This window comes from Camelus ferus, chromosome 5 (assembly GCF_009834535.1).
Source record: "Camelus ferus isolate YT-003-E chromosome 5, BCGSAC_Cfer_1.0, whole genome shotgun sequence".
NCBI lineage: Eukaryota > Metazoa > Chordata > Mammalia > Artiodactyla > Camelidae > Camelus > Camelus ferus.
Window position 1 is genome coordinate 41,304,962 of NC_045700.1, and position 22,845 is coordinate 41,327,806.

Consider the following 22,845-nt stretch of genomic DNA (forward strand, 5'->3'; position numbering starts at 1 on the left):
AAAACCAAGCATTGAAATGTGAGGGAACATTATTATTTAAGGTATGTGCATAAAAATAGTCACTGAAAGAAACAGAAGAAGAAACTCAGAAATCTCAGTGATGTAAATAAGAATGAAAATAGAGTGTGGCCTCTGAAACCAAGGAAAGGAAGAATTTTGAGACAAACTGTGATCAACAGTATCAAATGTTTTCCTGAGAGTTAGAGTAGCTTCAATTTTTGATAAAAAGGACAACAGTACTACCCAACCCATTAAGTTGTATTCTACTAATGGAGCTGGGGACATAAATTAAGGATCTAAATGAGAATATGAACATCTTACAGAGTGCTTTGCAGTATAACACACTGTTGTTGTAAATTACTGTTAGTAGCTTATGGTAAGTATGGAAACTGAAGTTTAGAAAGCTCCAGTAATTTGCCCACAGCCACAGAGCCACAACTGAATCAGCATGGAGTGGAGTCTTCTGATCTTTTACTCAATAATTCCCTATAAGTATTATGTTTTAAGACCAAAGCCAAAACATAATAAATGGATGCTAACCGTGGTCTTGATTTTTCTCTTACCATCTGTAAAACAGGCTGCTGGCTCATCTGGATTGACAGGTTCGGCCTCTGCTTCTTTTTCTGGCAAAGCGTTATCCACTGTGCTGCACTCGGAGGAACTTGATCGGTTCAGCCTCTACAAAGAAATTCACCACCCCACCAGAGAGTTCATTTAGGGTTCATTCAAATCTTCTATTAAAACCATATTTGATAATCAGAGTCATGCAAAGTGTTATGAAAAAAGATTAACAGTATGATGGCTATAAAAAAAAAACATAAACACACATTGAGGTCAGGTCACCTTACAATACATCTATGCTTGATCTTTCTATCTACACATCCTGTGAAAAATACATTTTATCATTTTTAGTATGCTGACAAGTAAATGTTAGGACAGAATTAGGCTTAAGGTAATATTTTAAAGGAAACTATAATATTTCAAAGTATTTGCCACATTTTTATTTCATGTTTAATATAAATTGGTATAGATCAGTAATTATTATTTTAGAACAACCAAGACTCTAATAGCAATAATAGACAAGTGCCAAATTGCCAATATCTGATAACTGAAAGGTCAGCTCTGACAATTGGCAGAAAAAGCTTGTTGATACTTAAAATTTTAAAAAGAATAAAATCAGTGTAAACTGAAATCCAAACATATTATCTCTATTATCTCTTGGATTTAAGAATATGTATCAGGATGATATAGATAGAAGTCCTTTCATCCAAACCAAAAAAGTCGAGTACTGTATTGGAATCAAAATGCCAAAGACCATAGCAATTATCTCATCCAACACTACCCATTTGAGTCATGAAATTTCAGTATATAGTAACAAAAATCATAAAGTATTATTTATAATGTCAAGAGATAGTGGCTACTAAAGTGAGCACCACATGCAAACTCTGAAAAACAGATTCCATGAAATTCAACATGGTAGACCAACACATGAGAAGAATGAATTCACTGTCGTTATGATCATACAACTGATCATAACACGAACAAGCTTTTCACGCCCAAACTTTTATGATCAAACATGATGTTTACAGACATACACACACAAAGAAAGTTTTAGAAAAAAATACATACAGCAATTGTAGCAAAACTGTCAAATTTTCCTAATACTGTTTTATAAGGGGTAGAGCAGCACATCAATGGAAGAGTTCAATTTTCATTCTCATTTGCTAAACGACATGTGAATATTGAAAACTACTAGTTATTATAGTACATGTTTCTCTTAAGATTACAGCTTTACTTGTTTTTCTAAATAATAGTTCAAACAAATGCAAGTGCTAAAAATGAGGAAATACTCATTTCACTTAAATTGATTCTTCAATCTATTGACTTGTATTAAGACGATAGGCCCAACTCAAAATATTAACTTTTAGAGAATGACTTGGAAGCTAAAAGTGTTCTTTATGGGTACCACATTAAAGTCTCAGTGCTCTTCTTATCAGATAGTATTCAACATTGATAAAAAGGCATTAATAAAGTATTGTACATAAGGAATGATGTAAGCAAAGTTATTTTTATAACTGAAGTAAAGAATTACAAACACTCTTTTAAATGAACACTTCTAATCTACATTGGCATAGAGGTATTATTCCTTCCAGGTCAGAGAGTTTCAAAATATTACGAAAGAACAGTATCAATGTGAAATTTCATTTAAAAAAGCAGGTTATAAAAAAATAAATAAATAAAAAATAAAAAAGCAGGTTATTTAAATGGATTGAATTCATCCAAAATCACTTTAAAAAAAGCAAATATAAATTACTTATAATTCTGAATATTTTATAAGACTTAGGGTTTTAAAATATACATTACTCCAGGAGACAATGGGGAAACTACAATTACTAATATGCCCTATTGTGCCAATTATCACAAAAAACAATTTTAAGTACCATATCTAAAAGACTACATTTATTTGATGTCCTCAGTTCTTGACCTCTCAGCTGCAAGTGAACTGTAAATGAGGGAGTTGAAAGACAAGGCACCAGGGATCTGTTGGAGAGGAGACCAAGTCCTTTCATCCTGAAAAAAAGTTACTGGCTTGGACTTTGAGGTAAAGTGGTAGGTGGAACATCTGACATAATATAAAGCTCCTCTCAGCTATTAGCCAAAATATTGACAACTAGGAAATATTTTATAATGGTTTTCTCTCATCTAGTAACAACTTTTAAATAAAATGATTCAAATTTGCAGACTTCTGACATAGGCTATATTAATGAAAACATCTTCAAATTCAATATTTGGTTTTCTCACTCTTTAAAAGAGTTAATGAAGAAGACTTATGCCAAGTTAATTTATAAGTAAAAATTAAGATAATTTTATGAACTGTATCTTGTCATTGAAACCATTTTTTCCTATAGCTTTTATAGCAATTTTTTCTCAATTAAATTTAGAGTTTGGCTCAATTTTATATCATAAATGACAGTTATTCAAAATTATTCCTCACTGGAATGGAAATGATGAAAATATTTAATATGAACTATAATTTATATCACAACCCATACTACTGTGGTTTTTTAGAAATTCAACATTTAGAATGTTTTTAGGAATTCGATGTTTTCCTGGGAATGTATTAAGTATTCACACAGTAGCTGTATCAGTACTGCGTATAATATTAAATATTTATGTGCATGTCCTAGCAATATAGACAGCTTAGTTCTAATCTATTAAGCCTTTTAAGTTTACTACTTACTAAAGCAGAAGGTTCTTTAACAAGGTAGAAAGACTAACATCTATAACAACAGTTTTCTCCTGAAGGGAAGTTCTTTTAAATCTCATTGCAGGCATTGCTGGATTTAACTGTTGAATCTTCTTTTATTCTTGTTTAGTGTACAGAGAAGATATCCATCATTTGTGTCATTTTAAATAATTACTCATATGATTATTCTCATGTCTATAAACTCAGTCATTTCCTGTTTGGTTTTCTTTCTTCTGATTTTGGAAATGGAAGAATAGTTACACTATACTAAAAGCAGTGAAATAAGTACTTCAGTATGATAATTTCCCTTTTGGTTTTATAAATAGGTCATTTTATAATTTCATGTTGATTTTATTTTTAGTTAAATATGAAATTTACTTTTTGTCTATTATGTCTTTGCCAGTCTACATATTAACAGAAATAAGCATAAACATAGGACCATAGAGGGAGACTCACTAGTATTAGCAATAGGAAGTATGTCCTGCCTTTTTATTACGTAACATGGTATTGACGATAGGTACTTCCTAAATTTTCTTTTTCTTTCCTTTAAATAAAATCTATATACTTGATTCAAAAATTTCAAATGTACAACAGTATATGATGAAAAATAAAAGTCCCCTCCACTTTCTCCCTGATTCTATTTCCTTTCGGTAGTTATTATACTATATATATGTATTATTTTGACATATCTTTCTATATTCTTCAATGTGCATCCATAAAACACTGAAGTAGTTATGAAACATCTTAATCTTGATTATAAACTTATGCAGCTATTTCACTATTAAAAATATGATCAAATTAAAAGCTTAATTATTCTTCATGGATCTCCTTCTGGTTGCCTTGAAGGTGCGTTTTCTACAACACTGCATATAAGTAGAGACTCTGTTAAATATAGATGTCATAGGAGAAACTGCCCTAGGCTGGTCACTTACAAGTTTATTACTGAAATTTCCAAAGTAGACATTTGCATTTCTAAGCCTATTTCATTCTAGTATGGATGGTGGTTAATGCTAGTTGGTCATTTCTTATTTCAAGTGGTATGAAGTAGGATTGTCTAATAACTTGATAATCTGGCACACAAAACAAAAAAAAAAAAAAGAGAGAAACTGTCAACATATAGCACTGCAGAAAACACAAAACTCAACAAAAGCCTTATTCAAGGAGGATGGTTGGTGTTGAAAACATCCCAAAGATGTCACATTTAAAGTATGTACTATAAGGCTGTTTGCTTCACACAACAAAAGAAAGATATTCTTTGAGTATCAGAGTCTAGAATAGTTATTTCACCTGAGCATCAAAATAAAGAAACACACAGGATAGCAAGAAGGTTGAGAGAAACAAACCAAAAGGAAGGGATGGGCATACATGGGCAGAATAATTATGGAAGTCATGAGTGGTAAGTTAAGCTCCATTGTATGTCAATAAGCAAGAAAGACTTTTATTTAAAGTTTGATTCAAATCAATGTCACCCATATTTTAATTTTATTGACTAATTTTACAATTGATCTCTATAATGAGGGTTCTGAATCTACAATGAGGAGTAGAATGGTAAAGTTTAGAAAAAAGGATCAAAGGACCTTTACAGAGGAATTCCACAGATAGCTACCATGCTTTGTGTGTTTAATAAGAGTCCAGTGTTTTCCAAGTTTGCCATTCTATGATGGGATAAATTGAAATTTGAAACCAAAACATGCTTTCTTCTCCCTTGCAATTGTTAGAACCCTTTTTTTTTTGCCTTCTGGAGAACTGCAAACACTACCTTCTTCTGCTTTTTAAAATTGGAAATTACCTATGATATTACTATTTGTGTTTTTTATCTTGAGACTAATAATATTTAGTTTCTTTACATGATTTAGCTTCTGAGCCCCTCAAAGTCCCTCTAGTCCTTTTCTGGTCTCCCTGCAATTCTGCTCTCTCTCAAGATTCTTTTTGAAAAGTAATGAATGCCCTGAATTAATAGTCAGTGGAAAATTCAAGTTTTTCCTCTCTGTTAGCTAGATTTCCATTTTATTTTCATTTAAGTTAGCAGAAATAGTTTATTTACTAGTTACAATAAACTCCTTTTTCACATAATTATAGGCAACTAAAACTCCAGCATTTTTTCAAATAAAGGGCAAGAAAACAGTTTTTCCTTTTTTAGAGTTTTGTTTATTGCTACTGGAGAAATTGCGTAGGCTTTTTGGGAACAGCTGCTCATTCAGCAGGAAATCCACTTAACAGTCAAATGGCTTATAGAATTAGATGTTGGAGAAATAATGAGGTCAAATCTCAGCCACCACAGGGGAAATTCAAAATAAAGCAAATAATTTCACTGAAAGTTCTTAGTTTTCACAGAATCTACTACTACCTATGGCACTTTCTATCCAATAACACAACAATTACGTGACTAAAAGATAAGATTTTGCATTAAAAAAAAAATACAACAAAGCTTGCCCACATAAGAAGGTTGGATTGGTTATAAATTTCTCAGCCAGATCCTACATCAACTTCTTTGTAATGGAAAGGCAAGTGGCATTCACCACTAAAGCGCAACCATGCCAACAGCAATGTAAAGCAACCGTCGTATTTAAAGACTCTGTGCACTAACAAAGAACCGCCATTTGCAGAGAATAGTTATTCAAATAGCTGGAATACAGTGGGTCAAATCAGAAAGAATATCTTAAAAAATTTTTAGGAACAAACAAACAGTTCTACCACTGAAGCCTGCTAGAAAATTGCAACAAGTGGGTAAATAAGGATTGGAATACAGGGAAACATGACAGCAAAATGTGGGGTAAAAGCGTATACTCTAAGACTCAAGACCATTAAATATTATTTATAGTAAGAAAGAAATGACACACAAAAACCAAACTACCTGTACATCTTGATTAATAAATACCTGGATTTCTAATATTGCAAACACAATGTAAAATAAAATTTGGTACAGGTAAAATATATTTTTCCTAATCTTTAAGTAGACAGCTTGTGCCAAAGAAAAATATTGTATTTCAAATCATTCTTTTCAACTGATATCCAGTTTTTGTTTATCAGGAGAATGACAATTCCTTAATATGCATCTCATGTTTTCTAACAGTAGTTTGGTAAAAAAAAAAAAATAGTAATAATAATTTAGGAATTAAATGTGCACAAACACATATATTTCTGGAAACAGTTTTCTCAAAATTGAACATTAAAACTCTACTCTTATCACTCTTAGGGGAAGGGAATTTGTTACATTCTGTAATAAAATTGTTTTCTAAGAGAATATTGCCTCTAAGTCACCATCAATTTGAAATAGAAAAAATGTCTTTTAATTAGCAGCACTTTTAAGATAACTTCAGGTAAACTAGAAAAATAATTTTTTTTTAAAATTTGAAACTCTTAGCATTATTATTCCTAGAGTGTATCAATTTCAGGATGAAGTTTGGATTTCATCATTGGAAATGGAAAACAATAATACAAACTTCCCAACAAAGACAGAGAAATTCAAAATATGAACAGTATTATATTAAAAAAGGCAAGATTCTTATCATGGATTTTTTTTTTCCTTCCAAGGAACTATTAGAGATCAGTCACTCGACAAGCTATACTAAAACTACAACAAGATATTATATCTGAGTAGCGTATTTTCTTTTATACTTGTTAGAGATTACTAGAAACGGCAACCCATATTAATCTGTTTCTAATTTTATGCAAAGTGTTTCATGTTTTATTGACATATTTAGTGTTCACTTCATAATATGTTCCATTTAAACCTCTTATCTTCTGTATGTCTACCTCCTCATGAGATACATGCAATCCTCCCTCGGTATCCTGGGGGGTTGGTACCAGGGCCCAGCAGATACCAGCATCTGCAAATGCTTGACAGAGTCCCTTACATAAAAGGCATAGGATTTGCATATAATTTATGCACACCCTCCCATCTTTCCATTTATTTTAAATCATCTCTAGATTACTTATAATACCAAATACAGTGTAAATGCTACATCAACAGTTGCTGGTGTGCAGCAAATTCATGTTTTGCTTTTTGGAACTTTCTATAAAATTTTTTCCCCATTTTTTATCTCTGGTGGATTGAATCTGCACATGTGTTGGAACCCATGGATACAGAGGGCCAACTTACATAATCATAAACTTATTCTCATCAGTATGTAATATTGCTTCTGGAATCAAATGAATCATTTCAGGCACTTATAATGCATTCATTCAGTGGCAGGGCCTAGGAAATTCTTAATTGACACATTTTATATATGATTAAATAAAAATCAAAGGTTAATTACTGAATTAATTAAAGAAATAAAGCTCTAGTTACCATACTTAAAATCATTTCAAAATACCCTCAAAATTTGGCCTAGAAGCTGGGTACTTTGGCTCTGTCCCCAACTTTCTAGATGTGTACTCAGAAATCATGAGTCTCAATTTCCTTATCTGTGAATTCAAAACTAGCACTAAAATGGTCCTTTCTTGTTATGAGATTTTTATGTTTATGCCTGAAATATTTCTCTCACAAAAATTATTTGAGTTTTAATTTACTGAATTTGAATATGACAATTTTTATTTTTTCCCAGCTTTACTGAGATATAATTGACATAGAATGTTATATAAGTCTGAGAACTACAATGTGATGATTAGATACATGTATATATTGTGAAATGTTTACCACAATAATGTTACCACAATCTTCACCTCACATAATTACCATTGTTGTTTTTATGGTGAGAACATTAAAACTCTACTCTTATCACAATAAATGTAACAATTTAATATGACATGTATCTATATACAGTTGACCCTTGAACATCATGGCAGCATGATCCTCTGTGAAATCTAAAATGTAGTTATAACTTATAGTCAGCCCTCCACATCTGCTGTTCCTCAGTATCCTCTGTTCCACATCCATGGATGCAACCAACCATGTATTGTATAGTCCTGTAATTTTTACTATTGAAAAAAATCCCCGTAGAAGTGGACTGACTCAGTTCAAATTTCTGTTCTTCAAGGATCAACACTGTGTAGCTTAAATTAGGAGGGGAAGTTAATAGAGGTCTTATAATTAAATGCTGCTTCAGTGGCTTCTGTTATATACTATATCTTACTTTTATAATCGATCCAATAAAAATCTATAGACCATGCACTCAAAATCACCTAACAACATGGAGAGATAGATCAAGGAAGTCATCAAAAGAATAACACAAAATGATGGCATTGCCCCAGTGACATGCTATAATGTCAAATCATCTATGGAACAACTGTGTATGTTTCCACTTTCTTGCAATGGGGCAATGGGTCAGGCAGAAAGATTTTGTAGCTGAACAGCATGCATGACACTGAAAAAAATATCATATACATATGTATGATTTTTTTTTTTTTCAGGTAACCTGGGTAAAAGTGGTCACACATGTCTCTGCTTGGTTAAAAGCACAGAGCTGCATCCTTGATGGATCCAGTTTGTTTTTACCCCTGTGAGAAGTAAGAACGTTAGGTACCGAAGTTGTAAATGCAGCACGATGGAACAGTTTAATCAACTAATTTAAAATGTTTAAAGTCACATACCTGTAAATAGAAATTAGTTATATTTGACAACACATGTTATAAGCTCAATGCAAAGCAATATATTTGAAACACAGTAATAAGATTAAATATCATTCAACAAATTTTAAAAAATGGACAAATAATTATAAAATTCTGTTATGTAAGGGATGAATTTAAATACTGTAATGTGCAAAGGCAATTGTTTTCATTCAGTCTGCTCAAACATTTTTAAATAAATTATTCTCAATACTGAAGTAGGGGAGAGTAAAAGTATGTAGTTTTTGAAGCATATTCTAAAATTAGCATTTCTTGATTGACTTTTAATTTTGACATATTAAACAGCATTACAGGAAAGGGATGTTTTCAATTTATCAAAATATAAAGACTAAGAAACATTGATTTAAAAAATGTGAGACCAAAATTTCATTGCTTTTAGACACATGAGAAAATCTAATAAAGGCGAAAAAATTTCAAATAGTTTGGAACCAATATGCAAAAAGAAATGATCTAAGTAAAGTTCTATAGGGGTGCTTTGTTTTGGTTTTGTAAGAACCTATGCATAAAAGATATGATCGAATGTCAGCTTCTCCCAAAGGCATAATTGTAACTAATCCCTAAATCTTGCCAAATCAAATGAATTTCTGGAAAAGATGATTATATTTTCTAAAATGCAATAATGAGAAGAAATCTAAACTGCCTTCAACTGCCTGTCCGTGGAAAAAAACTATAAAAAAAAATCTAAGGAGAGACAGATCTGATAACAATGTAATTAAAACCACCACATAATAAAAACATATAAAATATTTAACCTTGATAACTGAAAATATTTAAACAACTTTTTATCAAATCAATAAAAGGAATGCATTTTATAACAAGTAAGGACATTTAAATTTCTCCAAAGATGATGGCTTTCAAAAACTGAATACTGAATAGATGAATGGGTGGATAAATAAACTAACAAATGAATCAGATGAACAATATGAATGTTTGTTCCTCTGCCTGAGATTTCCTTCTCCACTACATTCACACAATGAAATGATCTCCATCCTTTATAGTCTAGCTTAGGGGCCACCTACTTTCATGTGCCTTCAACCTAATATCATCCCTCATATAATCCCTTGCTCAGTGCATCCTCAGTGGACTGCTTTATTATTCTGGAATGTGCTTTGTTCTGCTCTCTGTTATACTACTGAGGTAGACTATAGCCTAATAAATTAGCATTAAGGAGGATCAGAAGCTGAACATGAATCAGCAAATGCACAATACCATTATAACAGAAAATCTCATCCTGAATTGCAACATTGCAGGGATAGAACAGAAAATAATTCTATTCCTACTCACTCTCTTTCCTTTCTGTGATATGTATTATGGTGGTTAAAGCTTAGAGTTCAAATTTTAAAAGACTCCCAGAAATATCAGGAACTAACTAGCATCATTTCTTAATCTTTTAGCATCTTAGTCACCTGTAAATATAGATTAATACTATCCACTTTCCCAAGTTGTTATAAGGAAGAAAATTATATGGTGTGTATGAAAGTGGCTAATGTATACATTTTTCCCTTGGTCTCTTTGGTGCCTTCTTCTTTTATGTCCACTTCTCAAGTGTTGAGTTGATCACTTGTCCTCTTACTTTCTATGGTCCCTGGAGTGCAGTGGATGCTGGGATGCACTGCCTGCATCTCCCTTTCAGATAAGCCACTCATTCCTCCACCTACTAAGAGTCTTGGCAATTAAAGACTCACAACTGAGGTCCTCCCTGGACATTATAGTGCAGAAGAGAGCTGCCTTACCCAAGGTGACACCCTGATCCTGGAAGAGCGATGGGAGAGCCTGTATCCAATGACTGACTGGTGTGGAGTTCACAAAATCCTGCGCCCTTGCTTTAATTTGGAACTACTCCGAAGGGTCATTCCAGTGCCAGAGATGCCTGTAGGATCAGCTGAGGCCCCTGTTGCAGCTGCAGAGCATGCCAGCTTCTCCTTCTGCTCAATCATCTTGCTTCCCTCACTTCTCACCAATGTTAGGTATTGTTTCTAGAACACTACCCAGAATTGGTTTCCCAGGGAACCTGACCTCAGACTGGCTCCCTGAATAATCCCATGGTTAACGTAACATACAAAATTCCAACCTGTCTACAACTGATTTATCTTCTTAAAACTCCCAACTATCCACTATTCACCATCACTTAGCCATCCTACAAGTAGCTCACAATTAAGATGTCCCCCAATTAAGCTGTCTCTTCCCCCTAAGTTTTCTTCTCCCTGTGTGTATTTTTAATAGCATCAATACCTATCTAGTTTTCTATGCCAAAACTTTTTATTATGAGTCAATCTGTATCTCTCCAAAAGATATGTTGAAGTCCTAATCCCTGGCACCCTTGAATATGACTTAAGGTGGAAACAGGATCTTTGCAGATGTGGTCAAGTTAAGATGAGGTCATTAGGGTGGGCTGTAATCCAATATAGTTAGTGTCCTTATAAGAGGAAAAGACAGAGACAAATAGAGAGAACTCCATGTGACAATAGAAGCAGAGATCGGAGTGATGCAGCTGCTAGACACGGAAGGCCAAGGATGAAGGACCACCAGATGCTGGGAGAAAGCAAGGGAGGATCCTCCCTGGAGCCTGCAGAGAGCGCATGGCCTTGCCGACACCTCCATTCAGACTTCTAGCCTCTAGAACTGTCAGAGAATACAGTTCTGTTGCATAAAGCCCCAAGTTTGTGGCAGTCACAGGAACAGACTATATTCTTTGAAACAGCTCACAACTCACATATCTAGACCCTGAGCCCTTCTATTTTAACTTGCAAGTGCCTTACCGTTATTCCGCATGCCACCATCACTCCCTTAGCTTGAGGCCTCATCGACTCTCCTCTGAATGATTGCAATAGCCTTCCATCCCCTCACCTTCCTCCCCTGCTGGGCCTTATTACACCCCCAACCAAGCTTTCTCTAAAAGGACAAGTTTGCTAACAACAAAGTATAACAGAACAAGACAAAGTTTCTTCTTTCTGTTAAATAAAAAGAAACCCATTTCAAACTCTTGTCATGGTAGATGAAGCCATTCGCTATCTGGCTCCAACGTACAACTGTAACCTACTCCTTCCCAGCAGGCATCCTCACCTGTGCTTCCACACTTTCTGCGCCCTTCACCTCTACCTGAAAGCTGCCTCTCTCCCTCCCGCCCTTCCTCCTCCTTTCCCGCCCTTCCCCCACCATGGATTCTCTTTTTACCGTAAAACCCACTTCAAAGGCCATCACCAATTTCTTTTCAAGATGAGTCACAGTATCCCTATTGTGCCTCAACATACTGTCTAAGTATCTGTTTTAATTCTTGTTGTATGTTTAATTATAATTTCTGGTTTCTATATGTGTTTCTCCTCAAAGGCAGGAAACTTGCTTTACTCTTACTCACTTAACACAATGCCAGAGACCAAGAAAACTGTGAGCCAACAACTGCTGTAGAAATGAGTACAATGATGATGACTTCCCGGTGTCCAGCCAGCAAAAGCCAATGAGCAGGCGCTTAGGAAATGTGAGTTGAAAAAAACGAACAGCTACAGTTTACAGAAAATGTACTCAGATGTATTCCTTTGCAATTTTTTTCTCCCATAATAATCAAAGCGAATGAGGGCTTTGTGTGGACTTTGCTTCCTTTAGGAACATAAATTTTGCATAATTGTGTTTGCTATGTTTTAAATGATACTCTCTTGGAGGTAGGGAGTGTGATTATGTGAAGAATGAAGGTTTCTTGATCTCCCTTCTCCAAGGACCTCTGCTAGCTCCATCACAACTTTGAGACGTTTCAAAACACGAAGGAACTACTGAGTAAAGCTAAGTTATCCCCATCTGGCTGGAGGAGGAATGAATGGGGGATCTTTCTGTGAGGAAAATTCTACCCAGGATGTTTTCCACTCTGCTGAGTACACAAGATGGGGAAATTCACTTAAGCCAGGCTTGATCATCCATACACCTGTCAAAAGATCAGTAAAGAAGATCTGGGGTATTAGTTTCACAGCGAGCAGCTTCTCTGAAAACTATTAGAATTTACACTACTTCAAAATCACATGAGGCTGTTATGTTTTTAAATATCTGGAGAAGTAAACTGGATAAATTTAATGTTTTCCCTTGAAATTTACAAACTTTCAAAATCAGTGTTGTAATTCTGTACATTGTCTCTATTTTTTAACTTTACAGCAAAGAAGGAAATAATTTTTAAAAACTGAAAACAAAGGGAACATCTCTTTAACCCTCTGAGAGCTCTCCATTTAAACGTTATTTATTTAGTTTTTTAGAGCTTTCAATTTTGAATTTGGCACGATTTAAACAAAAAAAAAAAAAAAAAGAACTACACTTCTTAAGCATTTAGTGAAGGCAGATGTCAATCGCACTAAATTACTGCAGCTCGGTGAAAAAACTTCTTTTTCTCTCAACAATTGTTAGCACAGTGCCTGAGGCACAGTAGAGCTCAATAAATATTTATTGAATGAATGGATGCATTTCACACTTCATTTGAGGCACATAATAATGAAGCGCTTCATTGCTAATGGTGAAGATCTGCAGTGTGTTAATGTTGGCCCAGTGCTTCAGGGCGGCACTGCGCCCCAGAAGGAGGCTGATTCTGAGAGGGGCCATCAGTTCAGAGTCTGCATCCTGAGAAGCAGCGTCGGGGGTCTTATCCTCATGCGTCCCCTGGAGAGGACAGTGTATCATTCTCGATTCCGAGACAGACTCTATCTTCAGAGAAAGGCTGATGTTCTACTGCCCATTATTGCCTCAAAACTGTTTAAGATATTTTACTCAACACCTTATCAAACTCATCTCTTTGGTCATTTTCTGGTAAAGTGTTTTATTACAAAATATTTTGACTTTATTCTGGAGTGTGTATTTAACTATCAGATCAAGAAAACCTGCCTATCTGAGAGCTGATACTAGAAAGAGGACAGAAAGTCTCTATAAAATACAATGGGAACAAAGGACGCTAGGTCCTAAAGAGAGGGTGGGATTTTTTTGTTTGTTTGGATGGCAAAGGTGTCAAAGGTCAAAGATGTTCTTCCTGCCTGTTCAAAATGCAGATTCTTAAACCGGCAAAAGGCGGAAATATCCCCAGGCCCTGAATAAAGAACATGACTTATCAGAAACCTGCATCAAAATGAGCCAGGGGTGGATTTAGGTTCACTTCCTATACCAAGTCAGTTCATTATAGTGGCCACTGGAACCTTGCTGGTAGGGATTCTGAGGCTGCATCCAGACTAAGGCAGAGAGATTCTGGAGGGTGTGGCCCAGAACAGGCATTTGTAACAAGCTCCCTAAGTGAGTCTTTACACACTAAAATTTAACCTGTAGCAAACAGTTACTTACTGTGTATACATGACCACTCAATTTCATACCCATGATAAATGTTAATGCGGCATTTACTTTCCAGTAGGCACTTGTCTAATTATTTACCTAAATCATTTAATATTTATCATAATTCTATTTTGCACATAAGTAAACCAGAAAAAAACCAGGTTTTTGTAAATTGCTCAAAATCATAGAGTTAGTAAATATCAAACTAGGAACTAAGGCAAGGATTCTATCTCCAGAGCTGCATTCTTTACTATAGTCCAAAGTAGTGCTTAAAACTTAAATAACTTACATGTGAATCGGGCATTACTTTCTACTGAGTAATCAAGATTTGCCTCTTTGGGCAAGGTTCATCAAAAATAATAGTTATTTCAAAGATATCTCAGGCATGAAAATATAAGAAAGTTACAAAGGAGACAATAAGCAGTTAAAAAATTGGGAATTCAAGCGGGAGCTAAAGACTAGGGGAATTAGAGCAGGGAGGTTAGCATGGAAGGGCAGTAGAAACACCTTAGATAAATAAAGAAAATCTGTACTTTTTTAGTGTTCCAAATTGAAAAACAAAACCAACAAGTCATAACTAGGAACATTTAAATCTCAAGCCACTTGAGAGAAAGACTCCAGCTAGACACAAGGTTTCACAGTTGGCAACAGCCTAATACTATCTCTAAATTATCTAACAAATTTCCTATAGATCTTGAATTTTCATTACTTCTCAAGCCCAGTACATAGTCAAGTAGGTATGAAAGTACTCAAGATGACACACTTTGAGATCTATCATGGAAAATGTCTTATAAAGAAGGACAAACTTTCAAAGTCCATAATTTTAAATATGAACTTTTAGAAGATAATAATGATGATGAATTCAATAATAAATACAATAGCTAACTTTTTTTTTAGGGCTTACCAACTCAAATACTGTGCTAAATGATGTAAACAGACTAGCTTATGTATTTTTTATTACAACCTATGAGTTAGCCTCAAGTTCCTGAATACTATACCATGTAAACCACAGAAAAAAGGGTATTTTTTTCCTTATGTAGTTATGACTATAACGTCAGAAAAAAACCCCCAGTGATAGTTAGGAATATTAGAATGTTACCATCAAATGGTCTTTAGGTAACAGTTTAAAGGCACAAAATTTCATGCCTTTTAGGAAGAGTTTATGGGGTAGGCAACAGAGTAAGTTTACATATGGATGTTTAAAATGGTCTTATTTCAGTAACCAAATAGCTTATAGACCACATCACTAATTATAAAGGACAGCCGGATACTGCAACATCATAAACCTTCTCTGGATATCACAGGGGATGTAAATTCTTCAGAAACTGGCTCAGTACCCCAGTGGAGACAAACTGGGTATTAACCACAATAGACATGTGTGTTTTATCCCTAAAAGGGACAAAGGGGAAGGGAGGTAGACCTACGAATAACAAGACTGAGGCTCTTGTCGAGATTCTGCCTTGACTGGCTTTATAACTGTGGGTAAAGTCACTTCTTCTTACTAGCTTTTTAAGTTAGAAAATGAGGTGGGCAGATCCATAAGATTCCCTTTAAAATGTTATAAATAATTCAACATCCTAAGAATATGACTTTTATAGCAACTAAGGAGATCCATGTATGGATAGCTACAGGCTTTGAGCAAAGAAAAATGACCAGGTAAGAAATGATTCCTCCCAAATATTAAGATGTAAGAAGTGTTTGGTAAACTCTGCCCAGCTACCAAAGTGCCTTGATGCCTAGAATCTCAAACTTACTCAGAAAGTCTGCCAGGTGATCAGGGTTTTACAACTCTAGTTTTCACAGGCAGAGAAAATGGGTAGTTGAATTAGTTTCCCTTTTCACATGAGACTAGATCCAGATTACTGCTCCTGAACAGGGTATGTGGAATCTAATTTTCTACCTCCAGGGCAAAACAATCACATCTTTTGAATTTTGGAGCTATTACTTCTTCCAAGTAAAGGTTTCAGAAATAAATAATAAAATATTTCAGTCCTTACTTTGTCATCTTGGAAATAACTTCTTTGTGTACTTAGAAATATATATTCATAATTTATTTAATCACCTATTCACTCATTAAATAAATACTGCATTTACTGTGCACTTAGTACTGGTCACATGGCCAGTGCATGGGTGCTACATGTGTGTGCACACATACACAGAGCCATGTATCTTTATTCCAAAATCCACTATAAATTCATAAAGCCACTATAAAGAGGATAGGTCTTAATACAGGGTTAAGCAGATAAAAGATGTTTGGTAAATACCTGTCAAATACTTTCAAATGTGACCGAAAGAAAGGAAAAATATTTTAAAGCGATATCTTAAAACTGTAAAGAGATGCCATAAAAACGCTTTGTCATAAAACTCACTTACGATTATTATAGTCCATATTAGTAAAAATACAGCTCAGTAAAACTCTGAATATATGCAACCAGGTATGGTGAAGGAGGATACAAACGTTTTAATAAAAGGTTTGTTCTTAATGAGTTTGTAGTACCATTTGATGCATACAGTAATTTCTCAAAAAAAGTTAAAATGCCAGGCTAAATAACAAATTCAGGAAAAGGCATAAAATTGTGTGAGGTTCAAAATGTGATCATATCTGGAGAAAAATTAGGAAAGATGCAGTAGTTATTACTTTTGAGTGCTCTGAGTACTGTTCTAAGCATTTTACATGTGTTAATTCATTTAATCCTCACCTAACTCTGTAATGTAAGGACTAATAATGTTACACATGAGGAAGAGAAATCTGAGGACTATGTCTTGAAGGACACGTATAGGATTTTGACTAAAGAAGGAAACCCCAAGCAAGATCATGCAGGTTGTGTGTGTCTGTGGCCCAGAAGAAAACTGGCCTGGTACAGGTGTAGGGGCTCCAGGTGACACAGCTGGTCAGCTGGTTGGGGCCATGATGGGAAGGCTTTCTCTACAGTCTGCAATTCAGGAGACTTTGGGGATCAAAGATTCAAACAAGTAACATCATTAGGACTGAACCTGAGTAAAACTAATCAAATAAGTGGATTAGAGTAAATGGAAAATGGAAACAGAGACACCAGTTGGGCCTCCTCGTGGAATGGTTTAGGCAAGAAGTAGAGCATGCAAAGAGAAAGGGGATGAAGAGGTGCTGTGGATTCAACAGACTGAAGAAGGAGACTGTATGTGACTTTACAATTGATAACAAGCAGGGGATGAAGAAGGGGAAGACAAAGATACCTGGTGCCTTCAAATCTAGCTAAATGGGATTAAATTAATTATTAGGAACCAGTAGTAAACCTTACCACATGAACCTTCAGGAAGCTGTTCTATAAATTCACACATGCACACACACACACACAATCCATTAGTATGCAATATTAGAAAAAAATTTATGACAACAAGAATCTGAAGTTTTAATTCATACTAATTAATAACACGAAACACAATGCGTATAAAACAATCTTACCCCTTTGCTGTATTCACTATCTGAATCACTGCTAAGTTCTTCAGTGTTCATAATTTCCAAATCAGATTCCCCAGGTGCAATTGGCACTGTCACGGTGAGGCTGGGATTATGAATAAATGATTGACCATCACTTTCTTCCATCAAGTATTTGTCCACGCTGTTTCCAAAACCACTGGTTTTATCTTTCTCTTTGTGGAAATGGTGATCCTTGCTCATTTCAGCGAGCGTGCGATTAGAGATGAAGTTCTCCTTCTTACAGTTTAGATCTGCTCGTCTTATCTCTTTGGAAACCTTTGGCTTTTTGGAAAATGCTTTTAAGATAAATTCACGTAAGGTTTGTTTCACATAATTTATTCCCTTCTTAATTCTGGCCACCGCAATCTGGAGGTTGTTTGCATCGGTGTCTTCTTCAATTGCTGTAAGATTGTCTGAACTAAATGAGCTCAATAATAAAGCAAGAAATAGGTTGAGGACCTACATCAGGGTGGGGAGAGGGTGTGGAGAAACAGGGAGACAGGAAATAAAAAAGAAAGTAAGTGCAGTCTTCTGAGACACAGGCCAAAATCCAAACCAGCAATGAAGAGCCCCTAGATAAGAAGATGTCATGGGGGCAGAGGAGAAGCTAGACTCCTCATCAGTCTCCATATCTGAGCTTCTGTGAACTCTAGGGAGCAGAGGGCAGCCACACCCTTAAAGGGCCAGCATGAGGAGCAAAACAGATGTTCCCTCACCATTATCATGATGTCACTCCTAAGGTCATTTCTGCAGCAGAAATCCCTTGTCTAAATCCATTTTATGGGCCTAAAAAGCCCTCCTAACATTTACCTTTAATTACTACTTGTTACTTGAGAGAAAAAAGCAGAACAAGAAAACTGTGACTGGTGCCTACTGTGCTTCAGGTAACTTAAGCCAAGATCTGTGTTCACTTTTCCCAGGAGGGAAATGTCACTTACTGCAACAAATGGAACATATAGTACTTGCAGAGCTCCTGTAATAAAATATTCTGTCCAAGAATTGAGCCAACTTGCAACTTAATGAGGCTTTCAAAGCAAAGAAAAAGAGCTGCCCATTGAACTCAACTGAAATGAGAAAATGGCACTATGATTGGGTGGCTTCATTGCCAATCATTTTGGCTCTAGAAGAGATTATAAAAGAGGTCAGGACAACTCCTATCCTTGAAGCAAAACCCTATTTGTGTGCAAAACCGTTTCTGTTCTTCCTCTTGGTGCTAGGGGTCCAGGTGAACTGAATATTGTTAAAAAAAAAAAAAAAAAGAATTCTCACAGAGGGCTAAACATGTGTAAATTATATTTTAAAATCATTTTATATAGAAAACAAAAAGATAATAATTGAAATACCCTTTCATGTAAGTTTCTTCATGGCCAAAAACATCTATCTCATATTTAAACAATCAAAATTAGACCAAACTGAAAAAAAGAGATTCAACCCCAATTCTGGTCAGACCTAAAACAATTTTTCAGAGATGTAAGTAGAAAAGTACAAGTTAAAAATGTCTATGTTAATATATCTGATTTAAGAGAACAATCTGAGAGGGATGAGAAAGAAAATCACAGAAAACAATTTCATGAATCATTAAGGAATTCTGAAATTGTTTATTTTCATTTTGGTCTTTATTGTCAATGAAAATAATATTACACTATGAAATATATGTTTGTTTATGTGTATATTTTAATATGACTGTTGATGAGAAGCCAAGAGTTCATTTTACCATTAGTCTCCCTAGTCAATGCAAGTGTTAATAGACTTTTTTTCTTTAATCTTGTAATTACATTTATTTTTTCCCGCTTCATTAAGATAGAACTGTCATATAATATTGTGTAAGTATAAAGTATACAACATGATTTGATATGCTTACATATTGCACAATGATTACTACCATAACATGAGGGAACACCTCCATCATGTCTCATAATTACCATTATTTTTTTGTGGTGAGAACATTTAAGTCTACTCTCAGCGAATTTCAAGTTCGCATAGGGGCTACAAGGACGAAAAAAATTAGCAACTTATTTCCAAGCCAGTGGGAGGTGAAGGTACTAACCCTATGGCTGTTACCAAAGACAACTGCCTAGGGTAGTTGATGAGGAGTCTGATGCCAGGATGACTATAGCAAGCCAACATGGTGGCTTTGAAAACTGAAGTGAGTCACTGAAGAGCATCTTATCTTAAATTTCTCCTGCTTGTAAGCTTGAAAATTCCTACCAACAGGAAGGTATAAGAAAGAAGGAAACAAACAAGAGAAGGCGTACAAGCCAAGAAAACACTAATGGAGAAGTAGATCACTTGTAAGAGATGCTATAGAGCAGTGGTGGGCAAACTTTTTCTGTAAAGGGCCAGATAACAATGATTTAGGCTTTGCAGAACACAGACTGTCTATGAAGACTACTCAGCCCTGCCCATGTAGAGTAAAACAATCAAAGACAATATGTAAATTATTGAGCAAGTCTGTGTTCCAATAAATTCTGCTTATGGAAACTGAAATTTGAATTTTCATAGAATTTCCATGGGCCCCAAAATATTACTTTTCTTTAGATTTTTAAAGCTATTTAAAAATGTAAGAACAAAATTCAGTTTTGCAGGGCCCTACAAAAGCAGGTGGCGTGCTGGATTTGGCCCATGGGACATGTAGTTTGCTGACACTTGTTATAGATGCTAATCTTATATGTGACAGTAATGCGGCAGGAATAGTCCTCTCATTTGCCTTGTTCCAGTTATAACTTCATTTTTGTTACTGTTAATTATATCTGATTTACTAGTATAGCTTCATATTTGAATCGATGTTTAACAGATATGAAAACCACAGATTTAATTCAGATGACATCATTATCAAAATGAGAGAATAAAGTACCAAATTTTCCATTAAAATAAATATTGTGAAAATATAAATCTGGGTTATCTGAAAATTAAGACAATATTTGCTTTTCTGTTTGTCACTGAATTAAGATGGCCACTATTCTATTATAGTTAATAGTTTTAAATTGAATTGACTCTATTATAAAAATAACTAATCATATAACAATTTTCTATGAAGAATTTTAAATGTATGAACATCTGATTACATACCACTAGGTTTCCAATCACCATGACCATCATGTAAACAATAAGGCACATGGCTTGACCGGCGACCTCCATGCAGTCCCACATGGTCTCTATCCACTCTCCACAAAGAACCCGGAACACAATCAGGAAAGAGTGGAAGAAGTCATTCATGTGCCAGCGTGGGAGTGTACATTCTTCACTGATCTTGCAGACACACTCTTTGTAGCTCTTACCAAAGAGTTGCATGCCAACCACAGCAAAGATGAAGACGATGATGGCCAACACCAAGGTGAGGTTACCTAGAGCTCCCACTGAGTTACCAATGATCTTTATCAGCATGTTCAGTGTTGGCCAAGATTTTGCTAACTTGAAAACTCGGAGCTAAAAGTAAACACAAAGCTTGATATTAATTGTTATGAAAAAGTTCTCAATGTTTCCAATCTTAAATTTTGTTTCAGAATTTAGTTCTAAAATATTGTCATGATTACCTGGCTGAAATTGATTATTTCTATTTTTCATTTTCATCTATTCTCAGTACTCCTGTTATTCTATTATTGCCACTATATAATTACCACACATATTTTGAAGGAACTGTAATTTCAGTTCAGCATTGCTATAGAAGCCTCTAATCATGGTATTATATCCTTTAGAATTGGTAATTTATCTTTAATTCTATTTTCTGATACTTTGATAATTTTTTTCATGCAGACACAGGGAGAAAGCCCAACATGTTAGAGGAAAATGCATTGAAAAGTCTTTACTTTTTAATATTTTTTGGTATCAGACAACAATTTTGAGGGGACAACAATTTGATCTTTAATTATCAAATCCACAAAGTAATGAATATATTATAATGGTTGAAATTCTATAAACCATAAGCTTATTATGAAATAAATTATTGCCCTACCATTATACTAGCATATACAACTGAATAGGTCTTCAAGATCCTAAAATTAAAATATTCATGTGATTTTGAGCTCTTTAAGTGCTTTTGTTATTGAATGAACTTTATTTTACTAGATATCAAGACCTAATCTTGCCTTTTGATTCAAACCTCCAAAAGTTTTAAAGAATAATAATGCAAAACCAAAGAAATACCCCTTTATATATAGAATATAATGGTAAGGTTGGTCTATATTTACCAGTCTGAATGATCGTAGAACTGACAATCCTTCCACATCTGCTAGAAAAAGCTCCACTAAGCTTAAAGTCACAATAAGGCTGTCAAAAATATTCCATCCTACTTGGAAATACTCATATGGATCCATGGCAATCAGTTTTAAAACCATTTCAGCTGCAAAGATGCCAGTAAAGACCTATGTAAGAAATAACAATGTTTTTCTAGTATTATTAGAGGGTATGGAATCAGCCTGATGATGATAATGACTATCTGTTTAGCATTTACTGTATTTCAGACAGTGTGCTAGATACTTCATAAATGTATATTACTATCTCATTTAATCCTATAAACTAAGTGTCATCATTCCTATAGCTCTAACACCAGCACTTAAGGGTTAACAAGCTCTAACTCTCTTGTCAGCTCTCATCACCTTTAGATAGCACTTCAGAAGAGTATATTACAATTCCAGATAAATAAAACCTTTGAAAATTAATATAGTTACTCTTTGCAAAATATTTCTGTGGGTCAACAAGTTATTTTGGAAGAAAATAAAAAGGAAACAGATTGATACTGAAATTTTGAGCCAGTCTTTTTTTTTTTTTTCCCCTGGGCTGACTACTCTTAGAGTAAAGGAACATGTTGACTCACTATTTATCAGTGGAAGAGGAAAAGGTATTTAATTGACACAGTGGCAGCTAAAGTAAGACTTCCAAAGCTTTGACACAGAAGTGCATCACAAAACATCATTAATTTATGACATGCCTTCAGAGGACTCACTTAAAAAGGCGACAGTGAAAGACTTATGAATCATTTGGGTACAATTTGATTCAAAGAAACTGACGAAAGAAGGTTCAGAAGGAAATGTTTAGCTCTATAACTGTGTGAGTCATTTTTTAAATAATGCAGCATTAAGAACACTAGCGGGGAACACCCAGACTTGGGATTGTAGTGATAGATAAGAAACATGGTGAATCTTTTTTGGATTCATGGTGATGCAGTCAACTCAGTGAGAAGGTACTGATTTTCATGATCTGGACATCCACCAACAATAAGAAACTAGAAAGTCCTGCCTTTTTCCAATGAGGAATAGAAAGAAAGAAAAATGCTGACTCAGAGCGC

At 34.7% G+C, this 22,845-nt stretch overlaps 1 protein-coding gene across 2 annotated transcripts in view; it reads right to left on the reverse strand.

Moving 5' to 3' along the window:
* Window positions 1-22,845, reverse strand: part of SCN9A (sodium voltage-gated channel alpha subunit 9) — a 122,490-nt gene that overhangs the window by 29,081 nt on the left and 70,564 nt on the right. For both annotated transcript variants that reach the window (XM_006180690.3, XM_032479613.1), the window contains exons 15-18: window positions 21,749-21,922; window positions 20,631-20,987; window positions 17,547-18,020; window positions 564-678 (exon numbers count right to left, since the gene is read on the reverse strand). In XM_006180690.3, coding sequence (XP_006180752.2) covers window positions 564-678; window positions 17,547-18,020; window positions 20,631-20,987; window positions 21,749-21,922 — 1,120 coding nt within the window. The remainder of the gene's footprint in view (window positions 1-563; window positions 679-17,546; window positions 18,021-20,630; window positions 20,988-21,748; window positions 21,923-22,845) is intronic.